This window comes from Atractosteus spatula, chromosome 16 (assembly GCF_055471065.1).
Source record: "Atractosteus spatula isolate fAtrSpa1 chromosome 16, fAtrSpa1.hap1, whole genome shotgun sequence".
NCBI classification, from domain to species: Eukaryota; Metazoa; Chordata; class Actinopteri; order Semionotiformes; family Lepisosteidae; genus Atractosteus; species Atractosteus spatula.
The window spans coordinates 13,770,221-13,788,929 of record NC_142721.1 but is presented as its reverse complement, the minus strand read 5'-3'; the positions used below and the strand labels follow the sequence as shown (position 1 = coordinate 13,788,929).

General features: G+C 50.7%; 1 protein-coding gene across 1 annotated transcript; it reads right to left on the bottom strand.

The window, feature by feature from the left end:
• Nucleotides 1-1,914: 1,914 nt before the first annotated feature.
• Nucleotides 1,915-18,448, bottom strand: agbl2 (AGBL carboxypeptidase 2). Its single transcript, XM_088935196.1, has 24 exons — nucleotides 18,413-18,448; nucleotides 17,976-18,053; nucleotides 17,753-17,863; nucleotides 17,353-17,383; nucleotides 16,648-16,797; nucleotides 16,124-16,312; nucleotides 15,200-15,307; nucleotides 14,106-14,259; nucleotides 12,770-13,552; nucleotides 12,049-12,208; nucleotides 11,356-11,482; nucleotides 11,019-11,119; nucleotides 10,162-10,292; nucleotides 9,539-9,605; nucleotides 8,646-8,756; nucleotides 7,836-7,928; nucleotides 7,423-7,536; nucleotides 6,568-6,646; nucleotides 6,163-6,246; nucleotides 5,765-5,974; nucleotides 4,734-4,776; nucleotides 3,955-4,205; nucleotides 3,439-3,580; nucleotides 1,915-2,510 (listed from the first exon to the last, which is right to left on the bottom strand). The coding sequence occupies exons 1-24, from the start codon at nucleotides 18,446-18,448 to the stop codon at nucleotides 2,174-2,176; spliced, it is 3,690 nt and encodes a 1,229-aa protein (XP_088791322.1). The 3' UTR covers nucleotides 1,915-2,173.
• Between the last annotated feature and the right edge of the window lie 261 nt (nucleotides 18,449-18,709).

Genomic DNA, 18,709 nt, shown 5'->3' with positions numbered 1-18,709 from the left:
AGTTAATAGCGTTTTCCCGAAACGTCCCAGAGATATCAAACTACCCGCATTGTGCATAAAATGATTTGTGAATGTTTTCACGACCTCCACTGTCTCATCTTTACGCCACTGTTTTCCAGACACGAACATTTGGAGGTCTATACCTCTGCAAGGGGAACACAGACTGTAAAGCCTTCAAACTAAAGGCATTTTAAAGACCGCCATGTGTGAAAATGTTCACGACCTAAAAACGACCATAAACTAAGCAGTCAGCTAATAGTGTTTTTATGAACCCTGGCTTTTTGATTAATGCGCAATTACGCACTAACTGGAATAAGGGCGGAACCGCTGTGCACATAAGTTCGCGATGCAAGGAATACTGCTCAAAAGGTGTTCATACGAACCACCTGCATGTGACCATAGGAAGCAGAATACCACAAAGACAAAGTAGTCTCCAATTCTGCAGCCTGTAAGTATGGCGTTTAAACATTATTTGATTTCTGAAGCCCCTTTTTTCATGTCCTGTTTTCATTCCGGTGGGGATCAACTCCATACACAATACTGTTGACAGCAGGGAAGATCCTCTTTTGCATTCAACAGCTTCTTAAGAACAGCGCACACGTTGTTCAAAGCTAGTGTTTTGCATAGCAAGTATAACCCGGCACCGTCACGGCCCGGCTCAGGTACGACCGCGTTGTGACGTAATCGCCGAGCTCTGTGGCTGAGCGGTCCCGAGGGTGCGACAGGCAGTCAGGGCGGTTCCGGGTGCCATTCAAGCCTCGCCCGTGTCTGGATCCTGGCTGGGTAACAGGAAGCATAAAAACCAGGAAGAGAAGGAGGGATAGCTTTGATCAAGAACGCGCTTGGCTAATTTTTCACTTCGGTTTTAATTTCCCCAGTGAATAAAGTATTAATTGTAAGTGTGATGTGTGTGGGGGTGGTGGTGCTGTATATAATCATAGTTTGCTGGTGCGATTTCATCAAATGCTGCTGTAAATGTGTTGTAAGTTAGTATACTAAGGATTTGTCATGCTCTACAGTAGCATTGACATGGCAGCCGGCAACACCTCTTGTCAACAACGCCTGTCAGTCAGTGCTGGTTGCCGCGGATAACTGACAGGTGACCTGGACCACCTGGAGGCAGCTTATGACCAGGTCCACTGCAGGTGGTTGAGTGTAGTTAAACTTGATCTGACAAAGCTCAGGTTTGGTATTGGAGTCTGTGAGAGAAGGTACCGCTCTGATCCTAGCTCACTTTTGAGTTCCTGACCCACTTTGTTCCCTGTGCCCTTGTGTCTTGCTTGCCTGTCCCTGGATTCTTGACCAGTGCTCCGCCCTGCCCGTTTGGGGCCCTGCTTTGTATTTATGACCATGGCTTGGACTGCCCTTGTGCTTCAGTGCCATGTCTCCTGGCTCTGACCCTGACCACTCTCACAGATTCCTCTTTGTGCCCTGGCCTGCTCAACTGCCTTGGTCCCCGAGCACCACATCTTCCTGCGTGCCTGGCAAAGCTCAGCCCTTGTCAGCCCTCTGTCTGCAGTTTCCCTGTTTCGTCTCCCGCTTGCCCAGCACATGAGTTCACCTTACGTCTCACTGATCCGCTACTTAGTTCCACTTTAAGCAGTGGATTACAGGCTTGTTTAAAAATGTCCTGTTTTAACACTTGACAGACCAGACCAGTCCAGTGGGTAAAAAAACAGTGCCAGGAACAGTGCTCCCCCCATCAAAATATTTACATACACATCAAAACATCAAAGTTTCATTTCCTTTTAACAAGTCAGACTGGATTGTGTTTTTAAGTAACAAAAAACTTTGTTATAAATCTAAGGTCCCGTCATACTTAGTAGCAAAAATGAAATTGAATAACAGTGGACAGTACGCACAGCTGCAAGTTTTTTTTTCCTAAATTCACCACTTAATGTCTTTATTTGCAAACTTAAAGGTATAAAAAATATCAAACTTTTTTTTAATGAAATGATATACTTAAGCAATTAAGATGCAAGACCTAAGCTTAGATTGAATAATAAAAATCTTTGGCCCATGCTAATCTCAACCCTGTCACCTGAGAGTGGGACCTCCCGCCAGACAGAGCTGGGTTTGACATTTGAACAGATGGGCGGGCGGGGCATTCAAATCGAGACCCGGGTTCGAGCCACCTGTGTTTCAACAGGAGGGCAGTTACTTTCAGAGCTTCTCACAGAGGGTAACGTGGCACAGCCGGGGCTGAATTCCGCGCTACCGTCTGGAATTTTCCTTCCCCAGAGCTGCTGTGGAAGGGGGCGGAACCCGCAGGTCTGACATCACTTCCTGCCCGGCCCTCCTCCCTTCCTGTTTCCCCGGGTGTTCCTCTCGCTCCTCCGGGAGGCGGGGGCCTGCCTGATTTTGCCTTGCTGAGCCTCTGCAGTTTTTGCATCCTCTCCCTCTGCGGCTCCGCCCTCTCGGGCTGCTGGGGTGCCAGCGGGGCCCGAGGGCACGAGCTGGCCAGGGGCCCGAGGTCAGCCGCCACGTCCTCGGGGGCGGGGCGGGAGCACCTGACGGACACAAGGAATTCGACCGTCAGAACCAACACGGGCCGAGACAGGAGGGTCTTTCTGAGCCACGGCGACTGGGGTTTAGAAAGCGGGTCCCGTTAGGAACGACGACGTGGCGGGAAGATGAAACACGCATTTGGCGTCCGAGTGGCTAAAGCTGGGAGTTTCATTTGCAGGAAAACGATTCTGATTCTCTCAATGGAGGACAAAGCTACAGCCCTGCTGCTACACAGTACACAAATCGTACGGCTGGACCTTGTCCCTGATGTCCCCTCACTACCCAGTGTTCCTCACAGCTTCTCCATCCAGAGCGTCCATCATCACCACCTCGCGCACTTGGCCTTCTGGGAACTCGCTTTGCTCCCGCACACACGTCAAAAACAATGGCCTGAATACCCACAAAATAACACTTTGTGGCCCTGCAATTTGCTCCACATCTAGCCCACTTTTATCAGGTTTGATAGAGCGCTGGAAGTGCTCACAACAGGCGAGGCGTTTTTTTAGGTTGTGAATCTTATCTTGAGGCATCAGTGAATATAGTGAAAGAGCACTAATGAAACATCACATAACACGACATTGAAAATCTGTGCATACTATACTACCGATCAGGGCTCAAGCGCCTTGGACCCAGAAGGTTTCATACACCTCTAAACTGTCTCCAGCCTAAGGCTGTTACAGTTCAGCTTTAGTTGGATCTGTTCCAATTTATCCTAGACGAAGAGCTGTTCATAACTTAGGGAAACCTCTATGCTGGCTTGGCTGATCTGTTTTGAGTCCAAGCTCATTTGGATATTTTTTGTTGCATTTTCCTAACAGCAAGTGTGCGAAAGTAGCCTCTGCTTTGCAGACACGATGGAGGTTGTGTTCTTCAAGGCCAGCGCTTTCATCGCATTGCTGCTGCTACAAACTGCAAACGCTGTGCCGTCACCTTTGACCCTGCAGCTTTGGGCCCGAGTCCTGTCTCTTTAAATCGGGCAAGAAAGTCTGAGTGTCCACTGCGGGCCTCCTGACCGCCCTGTCAGGCTTGGAGTGTCCTCTATCGCTGCCCACGTCATCCAGACCAAAGGCTTCTGAGGAATTAAAAAAACACAGCAGGCCAGATGTTTGTAAAAGCAGCTCTTCTTTTTTTCCTCAGCAGACTAAAACAAACACTTTACATAAAAATGCTGCTTCTGAAGGCATACTCAGGGAAGAAGCAGCAAAGTTTTTCATCTGCCCCACTTAAACTTAAAGAGGAGGCTACTGACCGGCTGGAGCCAAGGTTTTGAATAGTACTGCATTTTAGGCGTTTTTGTTTTTTAGGGATTACTAATAACTTAAGTATTCAGAGCCACAATAGAAGTGGTGAGTGCTGAAAAACCAGGGTAAAAATGCAACCCTGCCAATGCATGATATAAGGTCTGTTGCGATTGTGTTGTTTTTCTGAAGGCCGGAGGAGGATCACCTGAGACGCTGGGCCTCTCCTGGGTGCTCTTGCTGGTTTCCAAGGTGTCGGAGCTGGACGTGGCCGTTTCATGGGACAAGTAGCGGACTGAAACTCTGGCCGGCCGAACCCTCGACTCCTGCCTGGGCTTTGGGCCCGGGGCTGGAGCGCTGATGGAATGGGACGACCTGGAGGCCACCAAGCCATTGGATACTGGGAACTCTGGGACCACCCTGCTTTGCACCACCTGACTTGTGGCTAAAGTTGGCGGCCTACATAAGACATTCCAGGAAAAAAAAAAGAGTATAATGGTCTATTTTTGTGAAAGATAAAAAAAATAAAACAGAGAGCTGTCCTAAATTGTTTCTACATTTTTTTAATTCATGCTACTAAAAATACTGCTATCTTCAGGCCAGACGCCCCCCTAAAGATGAAAGCTCCAACGATGCACCAGTGCCCCTTTCCATCAGTAAGTGCGTTGGGAAATGTGAAGTCGTTCTCTGAAGATCGAAATAAGTCACCAGATGATTAACGATCATCCCCTACCATCCATAATCCTAGTGCTGCCTCTGTATCAGCAACTCAACGTGTCAGAATAATGGTTTAGTTCACGCCCATACAGGATAACCTAATCGATTATTTGAAACAAAACAATGAGCAAGAACATATATTATTAAAGGGGAAGGAGGCAAATTTAAAATGGAATCTAAACTGGAGCAAATTTACAAACATCATGCAATGAAGTATTTCTGGTGAAGCAGACAACACATATTCTGATTGTGCTCAGATGCTAGGATTACCTGTGTAAGGGGGAAGGCAGTATGTAAGCCGAGGGTGTCCTTCCTAAGGAAACACACAAAGAGCCAGATAATGGTAACACAGCTCCATGAAAAATCTGTCTGTATGTGCCAGGTGAAAACAGCAAAAAAAAGTGGATGGTGTGCAACACTTGCAAACTTGTACCCTTCTGTAATTAAGTGGCATTACAATTCCTGCTGCTCAGCAAGCGTGAGAAATCAATGCAATTCAGGCGAGGCCCAGCGTAGGACCATAAGAAAGGGGACACGCGAGGGGAAACCACACGGCCCACCCAGCCTGTTCGGTAGTGGGTAGTTATGTGGACCAGAGATCTCAACCAGGCATTTTCTTGAAAGAAGCCAAGGAGTCGGCTTCAACAACATGGCTGGGCAGCCTCTTCTACACTCCCACCCTGTGTGAGGGAGAGCACCTCCTGTCCTGATTAGGAGGATCTGAGCCAGCCGGACCTGAAAGAAGCCAGGGTACTGCACGCTGTCCCAGGCTCAGAGTACTGCACGCTGTCCCAGGCTCAGGGGTACCGCACGCTGTCCTGGGCTCAGGGTACTGCACGCTGTCCCGGGCTCAGGGTACTGCACGCTGTCCCGGGCTCAGGGGTACTGCACGCTGTCCAAGGCTCAGGGGTACTGCAGGGCTGTCCTGGGCTCAGAGTACTGCACTCTGTCCCGGGCTCAGGGTACTGCACTCTGTCCCGGGCTCAGGGGTACTGCAGGGCTGTCCCGGGCTCAGGGTACTGCAGGGCTGTCCAAGGCTCAGGGGTACTGCAAGCTGTCCAAGGCTCAGGGGTACTGCAGGGCTGTCCCGGGCTCAGGGTACTGCACTCTGTCCCGGGCTCAGGGTACTGCACTCTGTCCCGGGCTCAGGGTTACTGCAGGGCTGTCCTGGGCTCAGGGTACTGCAGGGCTGTCCCAGGCTCAGGGTACTGCAGGGCTGTGCTGGGCTCTGTCCCAGACTCCCCCCACCCTGCGGGGAGCTCGGGCTCCAGGGGGCAAGATGAGCGACAGGGATGCCAGACCTCTCCTGACAGCGGGCTGCCTCCGGGTGGCGACCTCCAGCTCCCAGTCGAAGGGCAGGGGATGCTGCCTGAGGGGGGCGCCGCGGTCCCCGCCGGGGAACTCCAGGGTGCAGTGCTGCTGGATGGAGGCCATGGCGAGGGGTCGGCGCTGCGAGGTCAGGGCGCGCTGCCGCTGCCAGCTGCCGGACCTGCTGGCCCACTCGAACTCTCCTGCTGGCAGGCCCACCCGAACGAAGCAGACAGACATTTATTTTTCCACTTTTGTAAAAAAAAAGTTACAGGGTGTTGAAAACTATATTGCGTATTTTAACTAGTACCTTAATAAAAGCAGGACTACCCCATCACCAATCTACAGAGGCAAGGCGCAGAAAACGGACCAGCTAATGGGAAATACAGACCACTCTCTGCAGTAGCTGGTGCTTTGACTGAACTCTTCATGTCAGCATCAGTCTTCACACTTGAGTATTTCAGATGCGGTACGTCTACAGGTTAGCAAGTTATAATTAACAAGATTTTCAGCGTTCCTCAATTAGAAAGCACAGTTATCACAAATAAAGCTAAACGCTGAAGCCCTTACTGACACTTATTGTATTGGTCCCTGAAAACACATTCTTACACATGGACAAAGCACTTTCTCATCCTATACCCTTCAGATTTCCTGCTACACTAGAGCAGACGAGGATGACAATCTGTTTTCGACTGACGTGACAGTAAAAACTGACCAGTTTGAAAGCTTGTTTACAATTGCTGACTGGAACGGCTGAAAAAAACGGCACAAAGCTAAAGTCTTCAGCATTACGTACCTGTAACAGTCTGTTGAGCAGCCGTAAACATTCCTCCACTGCGCAGATAGGCAGCTGTCACGGCTTCTAAATACGCATTCTAAAACGGAGAAAACGATAGGCTTATTCTCTGCAAATCCTTCAGAACACGACAGTGGGAAAACATAGAGAGACGAAGATGCTACTTAAAAAAAGGCAGAGAAGTTTGTTGACACTTTATTTACATCTTCCAGACTGTGTTTAAGTGATAAAAAATGCAAATAAATGTGTTAGCATATGTGCAGCAGTTAAAAGTGGAATATATAAAAAAGGAATGTTATTTTAAAATTGTGTAGCAGCTGTGTGCAAACGTTTTTGTCACCGTGTTACAGAAAAGATGCTGCTGTTCTAGAATCAATCCAGAGAAGAGAAAGCAGATACATCCCAGTCCCACACTGACAGGCTGAAGGAACTGAGTCTTTAGTCTAAAGGGAGTCGCCCACACCAACAGGCTGAAGGAACTGAGTCTTTTTAGTCTGAAGGGAGTGTCTCACATTGACAGGCTGAAGGAACTGAGTCTCTTTAGTCTGAAGGGAGTGTCTCACACTGATAGTCTGAAGGAACTGAACCTTTTCAGTCCTGAAGGGGACATTATACAAGTATTCAAAGTCCTCAAAGGCAATGCAATGAACTGCTTCAAAATGAAGAGTGAAACACAAACCAGGAGACACAAGTGGAAGTGCATTTAAATCTGAGAGCAGGAGGCACTTTTTTACTCAAAGAGTTGTGGGAGCATGGCACAAACTCAAACTGCAAAGCCAGGCTGTCGAAGTAGGGGGACATACCGCGACACATGTATTCTATCTAAACTGGCAAAGCTATTTTGGGAGCTTGTACCTTCTCCTGGTTGCTGTCCCATAGTCTCCCTTCCCCGATGACTGCTATCCCAGTGGAAGGATGGGGAATCCAAGCCCGTCCTGTCCTGTTGCGCTCCGTACGGATATGCTGCACCTGCAGAGAGAGGTGTGTGTGTGTGGGGGTGGGGGGATCAGATCTGGTATCAGTTAAACAGACTCATTTTCAGGTGTGGATAGACAGAGTTGGCTGTACAGCTCAGGCACAGGTTGCGGAGTCAAGGAGTCTAAGCTGATACTCGGGAGTATTCAGCTTTATCGGCCTCAAGAGAGCCTTGGTGAAGGAAGAGCCCTGATGCCAATAGAAGACCCAAAGACAGAGGTGTCCAGAAAAACAGGCAGTTTTTCACTAACCCACTGCATGGCCTGATGCAGACGGTTTACAGGCATCCCTACCTTTTTGATTTTCCTCTCCTGGCTCGTTCCACTCCCTGGCTTCTCTTGAGCCTCCCTCTTCATGCCTTGATCAGCAGGCAGAGCCGCGGAGTCCTGCAGTCCAAAAAAGGGGTTTAACTGAAGTGCTCAGGATGGGAAATATACATTAAGTCAAACAGGTGCCTTCCCATCAGATTTTGAACCTATCAGAGTGCCACAGTGCAGCTTGGGAGATTCCTCCATGCCGCCTTTTCTTGGTGGCACTTTATGAATTGCTAAGGGACACAGCCAAGTTTAAACTGGATCTTAGTTCATTTTCTAAACTGCAGGAAAAAAAACCAAGTCACGCACATTCAAATTGGAGTGGAAAATCCAGATAAGTACTAAGCCTGGTAGTTTCAGTTCATAAAAATAGCTGAAAAAGAACCGATCTCTGCGAAATGGCTTTGATAGAAGTCATACTGTGCACTACCAATTTCTCAGCAAGCACTTCTGCAAGTTAAACTTATTTGGTGAAACTCCTGTGCACCACATTTTAAAAACTGCCACAACTAAAACAACCATAGTCATTCGATCATGGCCAGCAAAGGGGGCATGACGGGACCCCCCTGGATGGGACGCTGGTCCATCAGGGGACACAGAAACCCACATTCACCAGGGCCAATTTTCCCAGAAGTTAATTAAGCTACCAGCATGCCTTTGGGCTCTGGGAGGAAACTCAAGCAAACACGAGGGGAACATCCAGACTCCATGCAGACAGCACCCCAGGTGCAGAACTGAACCCGGGGCCTCAGCCTCCCTCTCGCTGACACACCAGCAGCTAATTCTTACCGGGAGGCTCTGGTTTCCACGAAGTGCCTTCTGCTCTCTGCTCTGCACGTGCCCCTGGTGCAGCCTGTTCCTCTCCTTCCTCGTCCTCAGATGCTTCTTCTTCTGCGCAAACTTCAGCACAGAGAAGGGTGTCACTTTAGAGCGGGTGTTGTAAACGCCATTTCTAAGCATTTTATTAATAGAACCTTTTTATAAGAGTATTAACAGAGATAATAACCAGCCTGCACCGTAGACTCATTGCATATTAGCATCAAAAACCTAATCTTGACCCTAAACTGAACCATTCCTCTAACTGGGATATCAAATAATAACTTTTTTAGAATACTATTATAGTCATATTTGTAACACACTTATAATACACATTAATACCATTTATAGATAATAATGTGTTATTAATAATATTAATATACAGTTATAACAGACATCTAAACCAAAGCATTAACCAAAAAATCTACAGAGTTGCTAATAGCTGGATTTTCTGGGTGACAGATCCTCTCCGAATTTACCAGCCCTAACTGTGCTCAGTGTGTTCTCTAGCACAGCCTAGCAAGACTGGGCTTGAAGAGATCTTACATAGTAAAAGAGAACATGGGTTTAAAAATCCTGTATTTCCAGAGCTCCAGTTTCTGTGGATGCTCACCACTGTATATTTAAATAACTGCTTAAAATAGCTGAAGGTTATGTTCTTTATCCTGGCTGATGTTCACAGCGTTTTTATAGTGTGGTGTGTAACAGGAGCCAAATAAGCTCACCCACACAAGCAGATCGCAGTGCTGAGAAAACAGTCCCATCCAAAGACTCTTACAGGTTACTAGTAGACCTGTGCAAATTTTTACTGCTGGCCTGGATGACCTTCCTGCAGGCCACTTGTGTAAACCAGCTTCATCCTGTACCTTGTGTGCAAGATCCAGCAGATGGGCAGGCAGACCATCCGACTCAGTGCTGTTTGAGCCACTCGTACTGCGAAGAGGACAAGAAACATCCATTAGTTCATCTCTTCAAGACCGCATGGCGTGTGTGTAGATATACATTTCAACTGAGGGACAATCCCGGGGAGATCAGCCAGCTCGTATCAGGTAATCAGGGTTTCTTGAGATGCCAGGACATCAAGCAAAATCCGACAAATTTGAGAAAGCCAACATGTAAACCGTGCCAAGACTGTAAAGCCTGTTCAACCGGTTTTCTTACCCTTCAGACTGCATCTCCTTAAGACTGAATGCACAAATTAAAAAAAAGGGAGAAATATAAAAAAAAGTAACACAGCTCCTCAGAAGATGACCTTAATGATGAGCAGCAGTATCAGTGAAACACAAAACACAGTAAGTGATAAAACGGTAAACTCACTAATGCTACCTTCTTTTGCAGATAATGAAGACCAGCACAAGGCTGGAAGACAACCCATCTGTAAGCTGCTGAGGACTACGGACAGACAGATGTCCCCGTGAGGAAACTGCCCACCCCATAATGGAATAAAGACGGGAAAAAAAGGAAGAAAGAAATTGGTCTGTGGGTTCACCTGGACTCAATGTCGGAGACGGATACGTCACTCAGGGCGACGCTGGAGTCCGCTTCCCTGCCCAGATTTTCCAGCTTCTTCCGGATCTCCTGCTGGAGCATCTCGCACAGCTCCTTCATGCACAGGTGGGTCTGCAGTGCGGGACAGACCCCCCAGGTGAGGAAAAGAGCGATTCTGTGCATTCGGGATTCCTTTAAAACCGCTCCTCTCCCTGTGTCTTCAGGTGTAATGTACAGTCAAGGAAAAGCCTAGCTAAAGGCTTGGCTTGGTTTTCCTGAAGCTGCTTGTGCCATCTGTATGTTTTCAGAATGCAGCGTACCACACTCAGCTTTTGAAAGCTCTAAACCTGGATACAAATGGGTTATCTATATAAGATAAGATAAGATCACTTTATTGGCCATATACAATTTCCTGCATTAGGAATTTGTCTTTTCCCAGACCCCAGCTTGCTCTCCATGAGACACACAGGCACACAGACGAGGAAAGAGAAGCTATTTATACGGCGCCCCTGGAGCAGCTGGGGTTAAGGGCCTTGCTCGGGGGCCCAACGGAGTAGGATTCCTCTGCCGGCTGTGGGATATGAACCGGCAACCTTCTAGCCACAGATCCTAAGCCACAGTGCCACTGCTCCGCCCCTGTATATATTCATTTTGGGGAGTGTGCCTGTTTAGTAGTGCATTTATCTGATTGGGTACTGTTGTTTCCTAAACTTTAAATATTCCAACAATGCTAAAACAACCTTAATTAAATTAATGATAGGTAAAGTTCTCTGCTAATATAAACTGTATGAGTTATCGCGTTTTTACCTTAAATGGTTCTTTATGTCCCTGCCTTCCTACGGTTTGTTAAAACCTCACCTTAGACTGGTCTGGGTCGCAGTAGTCTAGGAGGGTGTCGCAGAAGTAATAGCCCAAAGACTTTAAGTCCTGTGTGGTAAAATGGGTTCCTTTTCTGCCACCTATCAAAAAATGCATGACTTGTTACAAGCATATGAATGCACAGGAAGGCGTAGTGTTCCTGGAGAGACTTCATCGCTCACTCTCAACAGAGGCACAGAGGCACAAGAGGCTGCAGGAGCCAATCCTAAATCAGGAATCTTAATTACTGTGATGACTTTCTACACAGCGGACGGGAATGTATATGCATACAGATACAGATGCAAGATCTGGGGTTAGAGAAAACCTTGTCCCTCACCCAGAGTGGAACCCCCAAAGGTGGACTCCATGGTGTAGCTGTTCGTGATCCCCATCCTCCACATGACGATCCGCCCCGTGCCCTCCTTGCTCTTCTGCACTCTGAACTTACAGCCCTTGTAAGAGAACTGGAAGCATGCATCCGGGAAGGAAAGAGAATTAAAAAGAACAACAACAACAACACGCAACAGAAATCATTCCCCTTTCTTTTTGTCGGCCGATGGCATTGTCCTTCGTCGGCAATGCCTTTGTTGACCAGTTTCAAACAGAATTTTTTTTCCCCTGTTCTTCTTATCCACCATTGTTCTTACTGTCAATGGTGAAGACTGACAGTATTGTCAAGATATTTTCACAGGCACTGTAGGCTCACAGAAGGGTGTTTTATTATAACAAAGGACATTATATTATATTATTCCTATTAATATAAGATTGTACATTTTATATATAGAATTATATTATATATAGGATTTATATATATATATTGGATTATACTGAATATTACATAGAAGGACGTTTTATTATAACAGATGCAAACATCTGGGATCTAAACTCTCTAACCTGAAATGACCAAACTAATTAAGAAAGAAGCAGTGCTTAACCTATAGGTTGATAGCACTAGCTGTACACCCCAGGTAACAGTCCCATGCAGGAAACGGGACACAGGAAAGCTGCTCCCTGATTTCAGCAGTCTCACCATGTCAGTGGCGTTTTTGCTCATCATCAGAGGGAAGACGCGCTCTAGCAGCCTCTGGGCGGGGTTGCTCTTGTCATCGCAGCCGTACATGAAGACGTTGTGCTTCCTGCTGTGGCCGTGGAAGTCGCAGTACAGGACGACCTCCCTTTCAGCCACGAGCCTGGAAGGGGACCAGGGCGGAGTGCCGATCAGACAGCCGCACCCTGCACCGTTCACCGCGAATGCGGTCGGATTAGGGAATCCACATGGAAAATCCCTTTACCGGGAGCCACATGGAAGCCGATGCCGTGGTTTCCTTCGAGAAACAGCCGGATGCGAGCCTTGGATCAATCAGCACCTAACTTCCCAGCGGGCCAGACAGCTGCCTCTTGCTTGCAGCCTGCCTTATGTGCTTACACAGGACTAATTACAAACCAGCAAAACACACCTTCGGTTCAAATACAGCAGGGTACTGAACTTCAGGGGGCCTCGACGAAGGATGTTAGCGCCGCCACAAAAAAAAAAACCTGGGGGAATTCCTTCTAACTGATCCCCGCCTGCTTCAGCCTGGAGACACTACAGAGGTGCACCGTGCACTGTGACAAGCACGCCCCCCTAGAGCCCTTTGACCTTTTCACCAGCCGGGAGGGAAAGGCGGTCTTTTAGCGCCGTGCTGGTTCATCCCCAGTGCCCCTGCCCTGTGCTCGCTCAGGGGTGTGCGGAAGCCGGCGGCGGCCCTCACCTCTTCACCATGTTCCTGGTGTGCCACACGCAGGGGAAGGCGTCGCGCAGCAGGGTGCCGTAGTTCCGGTTGAGGTCCCGCCCCGCCAGGGAGCAGCGGTAGTTGCCCACGATCACGCCGTCCGGGTTCAGCATGGGCACCACCTTGAAGACGAAGGTGTCCCTCAGCAGCTGGGCGTCCGGGGAGTCGCCCAGGAGGAAGTCCAGGAAGCCCGCCATCATCCAGGAGCTGTTGGTCTCCCCCGGGTGCACCCGGGCCGTCACCACCACCGCCCTCTTGGCCAGGCTGGCGGCCGGGCTGGGGGACGGCGAGGTGATGGTTAGGACGTACACCGCGTTGCCCGCCAGGCTCCGGCACAGCACCCGGAATTTGCAGTGCCGCGCCCGGACCGGGTTGTTGGCGACCCGGGCGAGGTAGAGCTGCAGGTCGGAGAAGGTGTAGGGGTAGCACTGCGCGAAGTAGCAGGTGTCGCCCTCGTGGGGGAACTGGCAGGTCCAGGTCAGGGAATACAGGCTCTGCCCCTCCTGATCGCGCTGGTTCCGGTAGTACCGGATGTTGGCGCCCGCCCTCCTCCAGCCTACGCCCCGAGCCCGGGCCTCCTGCTCGGAGTACAGCAGCGGCTTCATGCCCATGTTGTACAGGCTGCTGGGCTTCATCAGGTTGACGATGGTGAACCTGTAGGTGACGCCCGCCTTCATGTTCCGGACCCGGAAGTAATACCACTGCGTGTGCTTGGTGGTGTAGAGGTCGGCACGCAGCGTGAGCTCGTAGTCGTGGAGGCCCCTGGGTGGGGGAAAAAGGCAGATCTGTCACAGGGCCCCGGCTGGCAGGGCGAAAACCCAGAGGGCAGCCAGAGCGAGCGACTGGCCCTGCGCCACGTCCCACTGCAACGAGAGGCTGGTCGAGCTTCGCCAGTTTTTAAACCGCACCGTCTTAAAAACTGCGCAGGCCTATATAAAACATTCTGAAGAAAGAAAATCAAGGTATGCTGATATAAAAGCAGATAATACTGAAATGCATATTTATGTCCCTCAATCGTCTAACACGTAGGGTTCAGGTGGGGTGCGCTTTGGGATTTATTCATACGAATATTTGTGCCAAACGGGGGACAATTAAGAATCACGTAGAGGTTAATCCCACACTGAGAAGCAGACGGAAGAAACCAGGTGTTTGGTCCTGTCGAGCCCCCTTCGTGTGTGAGCTGTCCGCAGGCTCACCCGCTGATGTGGTTTTTCTTTTCTTCTTCTCCCTTCTAGCTCTCCGAGAGCCTTTGCAGCCAGCGCACACCGACGCGCAGGCGAACCCGCTCAGCGAACAGCAGGCGCGCTGTACTTACACTCTGACCGCCTTCTGCAGGTTCCCACTTTCGAACCTGGACTCGAAGGCCAGGGCAGGGTCGCCGCTCCCCTTCCTCGAGCTGGGGCAGGCGTCTCTCACCGGCCCCCGGCTGCCCCCCACGCGCGCACCAGTGAAGTAGGGGCTCTTCGTCGCTGGGGATCAGAGCGCGCTCGGTTTTATTAGGAGCTGGGACCCTCACCTCGGTCAGGGGTTCGAGAGCTGTCCTCTTGCACACTGTAATTCTGCTGTACTACACGCACATACAGACCCAACCAACCATGCTCTAAACCTCTTTATCCAGTCTGGGGTCACAGGGGGAGCCAGAGCCTATCCCAGCAAGCAGTAGGCACAAGGTGGGGCACAGGGCAGACACAAACATGCACACCCCCCAGAACTGGGGTCACTTTTCACCAGAAACCAAAGAACCTACAAGGATGTCTTTGGAGTGCGAGAGGAAACTGGGGCACCTGGAGGAAAGCCATACAAACTCCATGCAGACAGCACCCCAGGGACTGAACCCAGAGCCCCAGCGCTGACCCCCGCACCACTGTGCCGCCCGCATATACAGAGAAGCAGAGGAGAAGAGAGAAGGAGGGAAAGGACAGACATATGGATTTATATGGAAAGGCACTGAGACAGACAGATAGGTTGTCTGAGGACAAACAAAACACGAATGCAGAGACCGTTGGAATGCGAGAAATGGAATGTCTAAAGACACTTTCAACTCTGCCCTGTCAGAGGAAGTAACTACAGGCAGCGGTTTCTACTCTATTATTTAATCTAATCAAATCCCGTCAGTGTAGTACAGCTGTTCGCTGTCTGCTTCTATCACTGTGAAATGGGTCAGATGGGTCCCCACTGAGAGCTGGTGTGTGTGAGAGGGGACTGGCGCTTCATCCAGGTGGGGCTGCACACTGGTGGGGGTGGAGGGGATCCCCATCACCTGTAAAGAGCTTTGAGTGCAGTGTCCAGAGAAAAGCGCTATATAAGTGTAAGGAGTTATTATCCATTCTTATTATATCGATTTAAGGTGACAGTAAGACAGGCTCAGAGAGAGAGAGGGGGAGCTTGGTGTATCCATGTGGAAGGTACCTGAGTCAGTGCAGTACACTACGGTGCCCCTCTCTTCTCCCACACACAGTGGGGTCCGCTCGTAGCCCGTCAGCTGGTAAAACTCCTCCGGCTCGGCCGGCTCCCACTCTGCGGCGGACAAGGAGGAAGCAGTGAGGAAGGCTGCTTTCAACCACCCTCCCGCAGACAGCTGAGGGGGCAAAGGCCAACGGGGGGCACCCTCCGCAATCCGCAACATTATCACGGCAACCCTGAAATCCAGGGGGCTCACGGATTAAAAATCAACACCGGGGACTCTCTCGCCGAGCAGGCGGACACGTCGGAGAGCCGGAGAGCGCGGTAGATGGAAAAGGCACGGCGCTCTCTCCTCACAAAGGTTTGACAGCGTCGGCTGGTGTCTGAGCGCCCCCCCCAACCCCACCCCCGCATGAAAAGCACCAGCAGGACTTGCAGGACGGAAGAGCGACAGCAGCACTTCACTGCTACAGTTCCTCGCACTGCAGAAACAAGGCAATGCAGCCTTTCGCATTGCAAAAATTAGCCAAAAATAAGACAATCCAGCCTTTCGCATTGCAAAAATTAGACAAAAACAAGACAATGCAGCCTTTCGCACTGCAAAAATAAGACAACAATAACACAATCCAGCCTTTCGCATTGCAAAAATAAGACAACAATAACACAATCCAGCCTTTCGCATTGCAAAAATAAGACAAAAACAAGACAATGCAGCCTTTCGCACTGCAAAAATAAGACAACAATAACGCAATCCAGCCTTCCGCATTGCAAAAATAAGACAAAAACAAGACAATGCAGCCTTTCGCACTGCAAAAATAAGACAACAATAACGCAATCCAGCCTTCCGCATTGCAAAAATAAGACAAAAACAAGACAATGCAGCCTCTGGCCGCGGAGTGAAAACTCCTCCCTGTCGCCTGCGCGCCTCACCGATGTGCCGCACTTCCTCCGCGATGACCTCGCACTCGACGGGCCAGCGCGGGCCCTGGGACGGGCTCTGCGAGGAGGGGATGGCGAACAGGCCGCGGGGCGCCCGCAGGCGGGGCACCCGCCGGCCCCCCTCCGAATCGAACACCAGCTGCCGGGTCTTCGGCAGGGCCTGCTCCAGCAGAAGAGAATCTGGGCACGGGAAAGAAAGAATGAGCTTTTATCATGAGGAATTAGGACCGTTTTTGGTGTTTCTTTCCATGTGTGCTCGTGCACTAACACCGACAGATAAAAATGAGCTGTCTCTGATCGTGCTGTTATTACAGAATTTCTTACAGCTGAAAACCAAAGTCCGAACCAGGCTGTTCTGCTATCATGGATGGAGCACCCCAGAGAGTGAATATACAAAACCGTTTTCACTACGGATTTAGTCCGCAGTGGCCTATTCCCATGCACAGGAGCAGGGAGTGTGCACCAGTGCTCTGTGCGGACAGCGCGCGCGGCGGCCGCGGGCGTTTTCCACTCACAGGGGGTCTTTCTGGTCCCTTCCTTGTCCCCCTCGGTGTCGGAGGCCGACCCGTTGCTGTCCTGGGAGTTGTCGTCAGGCAGGAGGTATCCGCGGCTCCTCTCCCAGCTCCCCGCGGTTGTGAAACCGCTCTGGCACCCCGCGTTCCTGCCTGACGGGATCGGCGGGCACACGTTTCAGGTGCTTGTAAGTGGGTCGCCTGCAGGGACGTATTCCCGGCCTTCTCCTCGCCCCGAGTCCCAGAGGCACTTGGGACAGTAGCGTACAGGCACAGCAACGTCCGCGGCTCAGGTGAGGGACCCCGAGCAGCACCCCAAACTCACACGTCCCTTTTCATCCCCGCAAGCCTGACGACAGCCCTAGTGAGAACTTACCGCCGGAAAATATGAACGTCTGTTGGGGAAAAAACGGTGCCAAAAACAAGGCTTTGTGATGGCTGCTCCAGGGCTGTGCCACACTCTACCGCACTCCTCTTACCACACTTTTACCCCGGAATAACCTGAACTTTACCAGACTCTTCCACGATTTTACCACAGCACTCAAGAGAACACTTTGATACTTTGACTTTGATTGAAAAACGTTGATTTTCTAGGTGCTTTTATCCGGACTCAAATGCCTCAGCTTGTTCCCCAGGATCTGGTAGATGCCTCAGAGCGGTACCATTTCCAACAGCGCCACGCAGAGCCTATATCCACTCCCTGCCTACGCCTGTGGAGAGGGTTCCGGCCATCCAGAGCCTATCCCACAGGGAAGTCCACTGCAGGACGCACACGCACACGTGCACTCATCCAGTTTCTATCCACTTTATCCTACACGCAAGGCCACACACACAGGATCCCCCGGAGCTGATCCCGGGAAGCAGCAGGGCAGACGCAGAAACAAACCCTCACACACCTCACACCAGGGCCAGTGATCCCAGAAGACGGGCAAGTCGGTCAGCCAGTGTTCGGACCGTGGGAGGAAACTCCCACACGAACACGGGGAGAACATACAAACTCCACACGGACAGCGCCCCAGGTCTGGGATTGACCCCTGCACCGCCGAGACGCCCTTAGAGAGACGTTTGCCCTCAAAGGGCTCCTTGGGGTTGGTGGAGCAGCCGGTACGAACAGGCCGAACTGCACACAGAAGGTGTCCAAGTCCAACCCCAGACCCAGGAGCAGAGAAGCTGCACTGCCATCCACCGCCGAAGGGCGAGGTAGCCCCGTTTCTGCGGACTATAAGAATACCCGCAGGTCGGAATCACTGTGAGTTTCTTACGAGGTTCCCACACAAGAGATCTTTGACAAACCCGGAGGCGGTGAGCTCGGATCTTCACGAATCCCCCACCGCCTTCAGCTTACCGGTGAACAGCCCATAATGCCGGAGATGGCGTTGCATGAAGGTCTCGTAAGGGTCATCTAAGATCTTTAAGAAACAAGGAGACATATCCCACCTTAAAACGCTGCTTTAGTTGGGATGGGCGGGTGCATAGCGGGGGAAAAAAAAACTTTTTTTTTAATAAAAGAAGCACACAGCCATCGGCAGCCAATACGGGCGAGAAACAGCGTTGCGGTGACGCCGAGACACGGACTTTTACGGGCATGTACAGCCACTCTTATGCACATAGAGTACTGCACAGACAAGGCTGTTCAGGCAAGACCGTACTTCAATCAGGACGGAGCTTTTTAACACGAAGCCCACAGCGTGCGATCATGCAGGAGCACAATCACCGCAGAGCCCGACACGTTTCTGTCCGCCCCCCGCCCCCCACGCTGGCGACGCACCTGCGGGTCAACGCCGGTCTCCAGAGCAGGGCACATTCTCCCCCTCAACACAACGGGCAATCAGAGACGTCCCTCAGTGCCACAGAGCTTGCACGTACGCTGCACCATCAGCGCCAGGCCGTAGCTTGGCTGCGGAGACGCACAGATCATCACTTCACACGCGGGGAAGGCAACACGAGCATGCAACTGCAGCGTTAACCTTAGAAACAACTTCTAGTCACGTGTTTTGCTCAGCGGGGGGGGGGGTTGATAGAGGTTGTAATAACTTGGTTTCCAAAAGCTGGACATCAAAATCCT

What these genes read in the sequence shown, in the direction of transcription:
- agbl2 (XM_088935196.1), bottom strand. Translation starts at nt 18,448, where the DNA reads ATGTGCCCTGCTCTGGAGACCGGCGTTGACCCGCAG. An exon ending in AGGAGAGGAAAATCAAAAAG is followed by an intron (nt 7,537 to 7,835) that starts GTAGGGATGCCT and finishes CTCTCTCTGCAG; the next exon opens with GTGCAGCATATCCGTACGGA. An exon ending in TGCTCAACAGACTGTTACAG is followed by an intron (nt 6,247 to 6,567) that starts GTACGTAATGCT and finishes GCTAACCTGTAG; the next exon opens with ACGTACCGCATCTGAAATAC.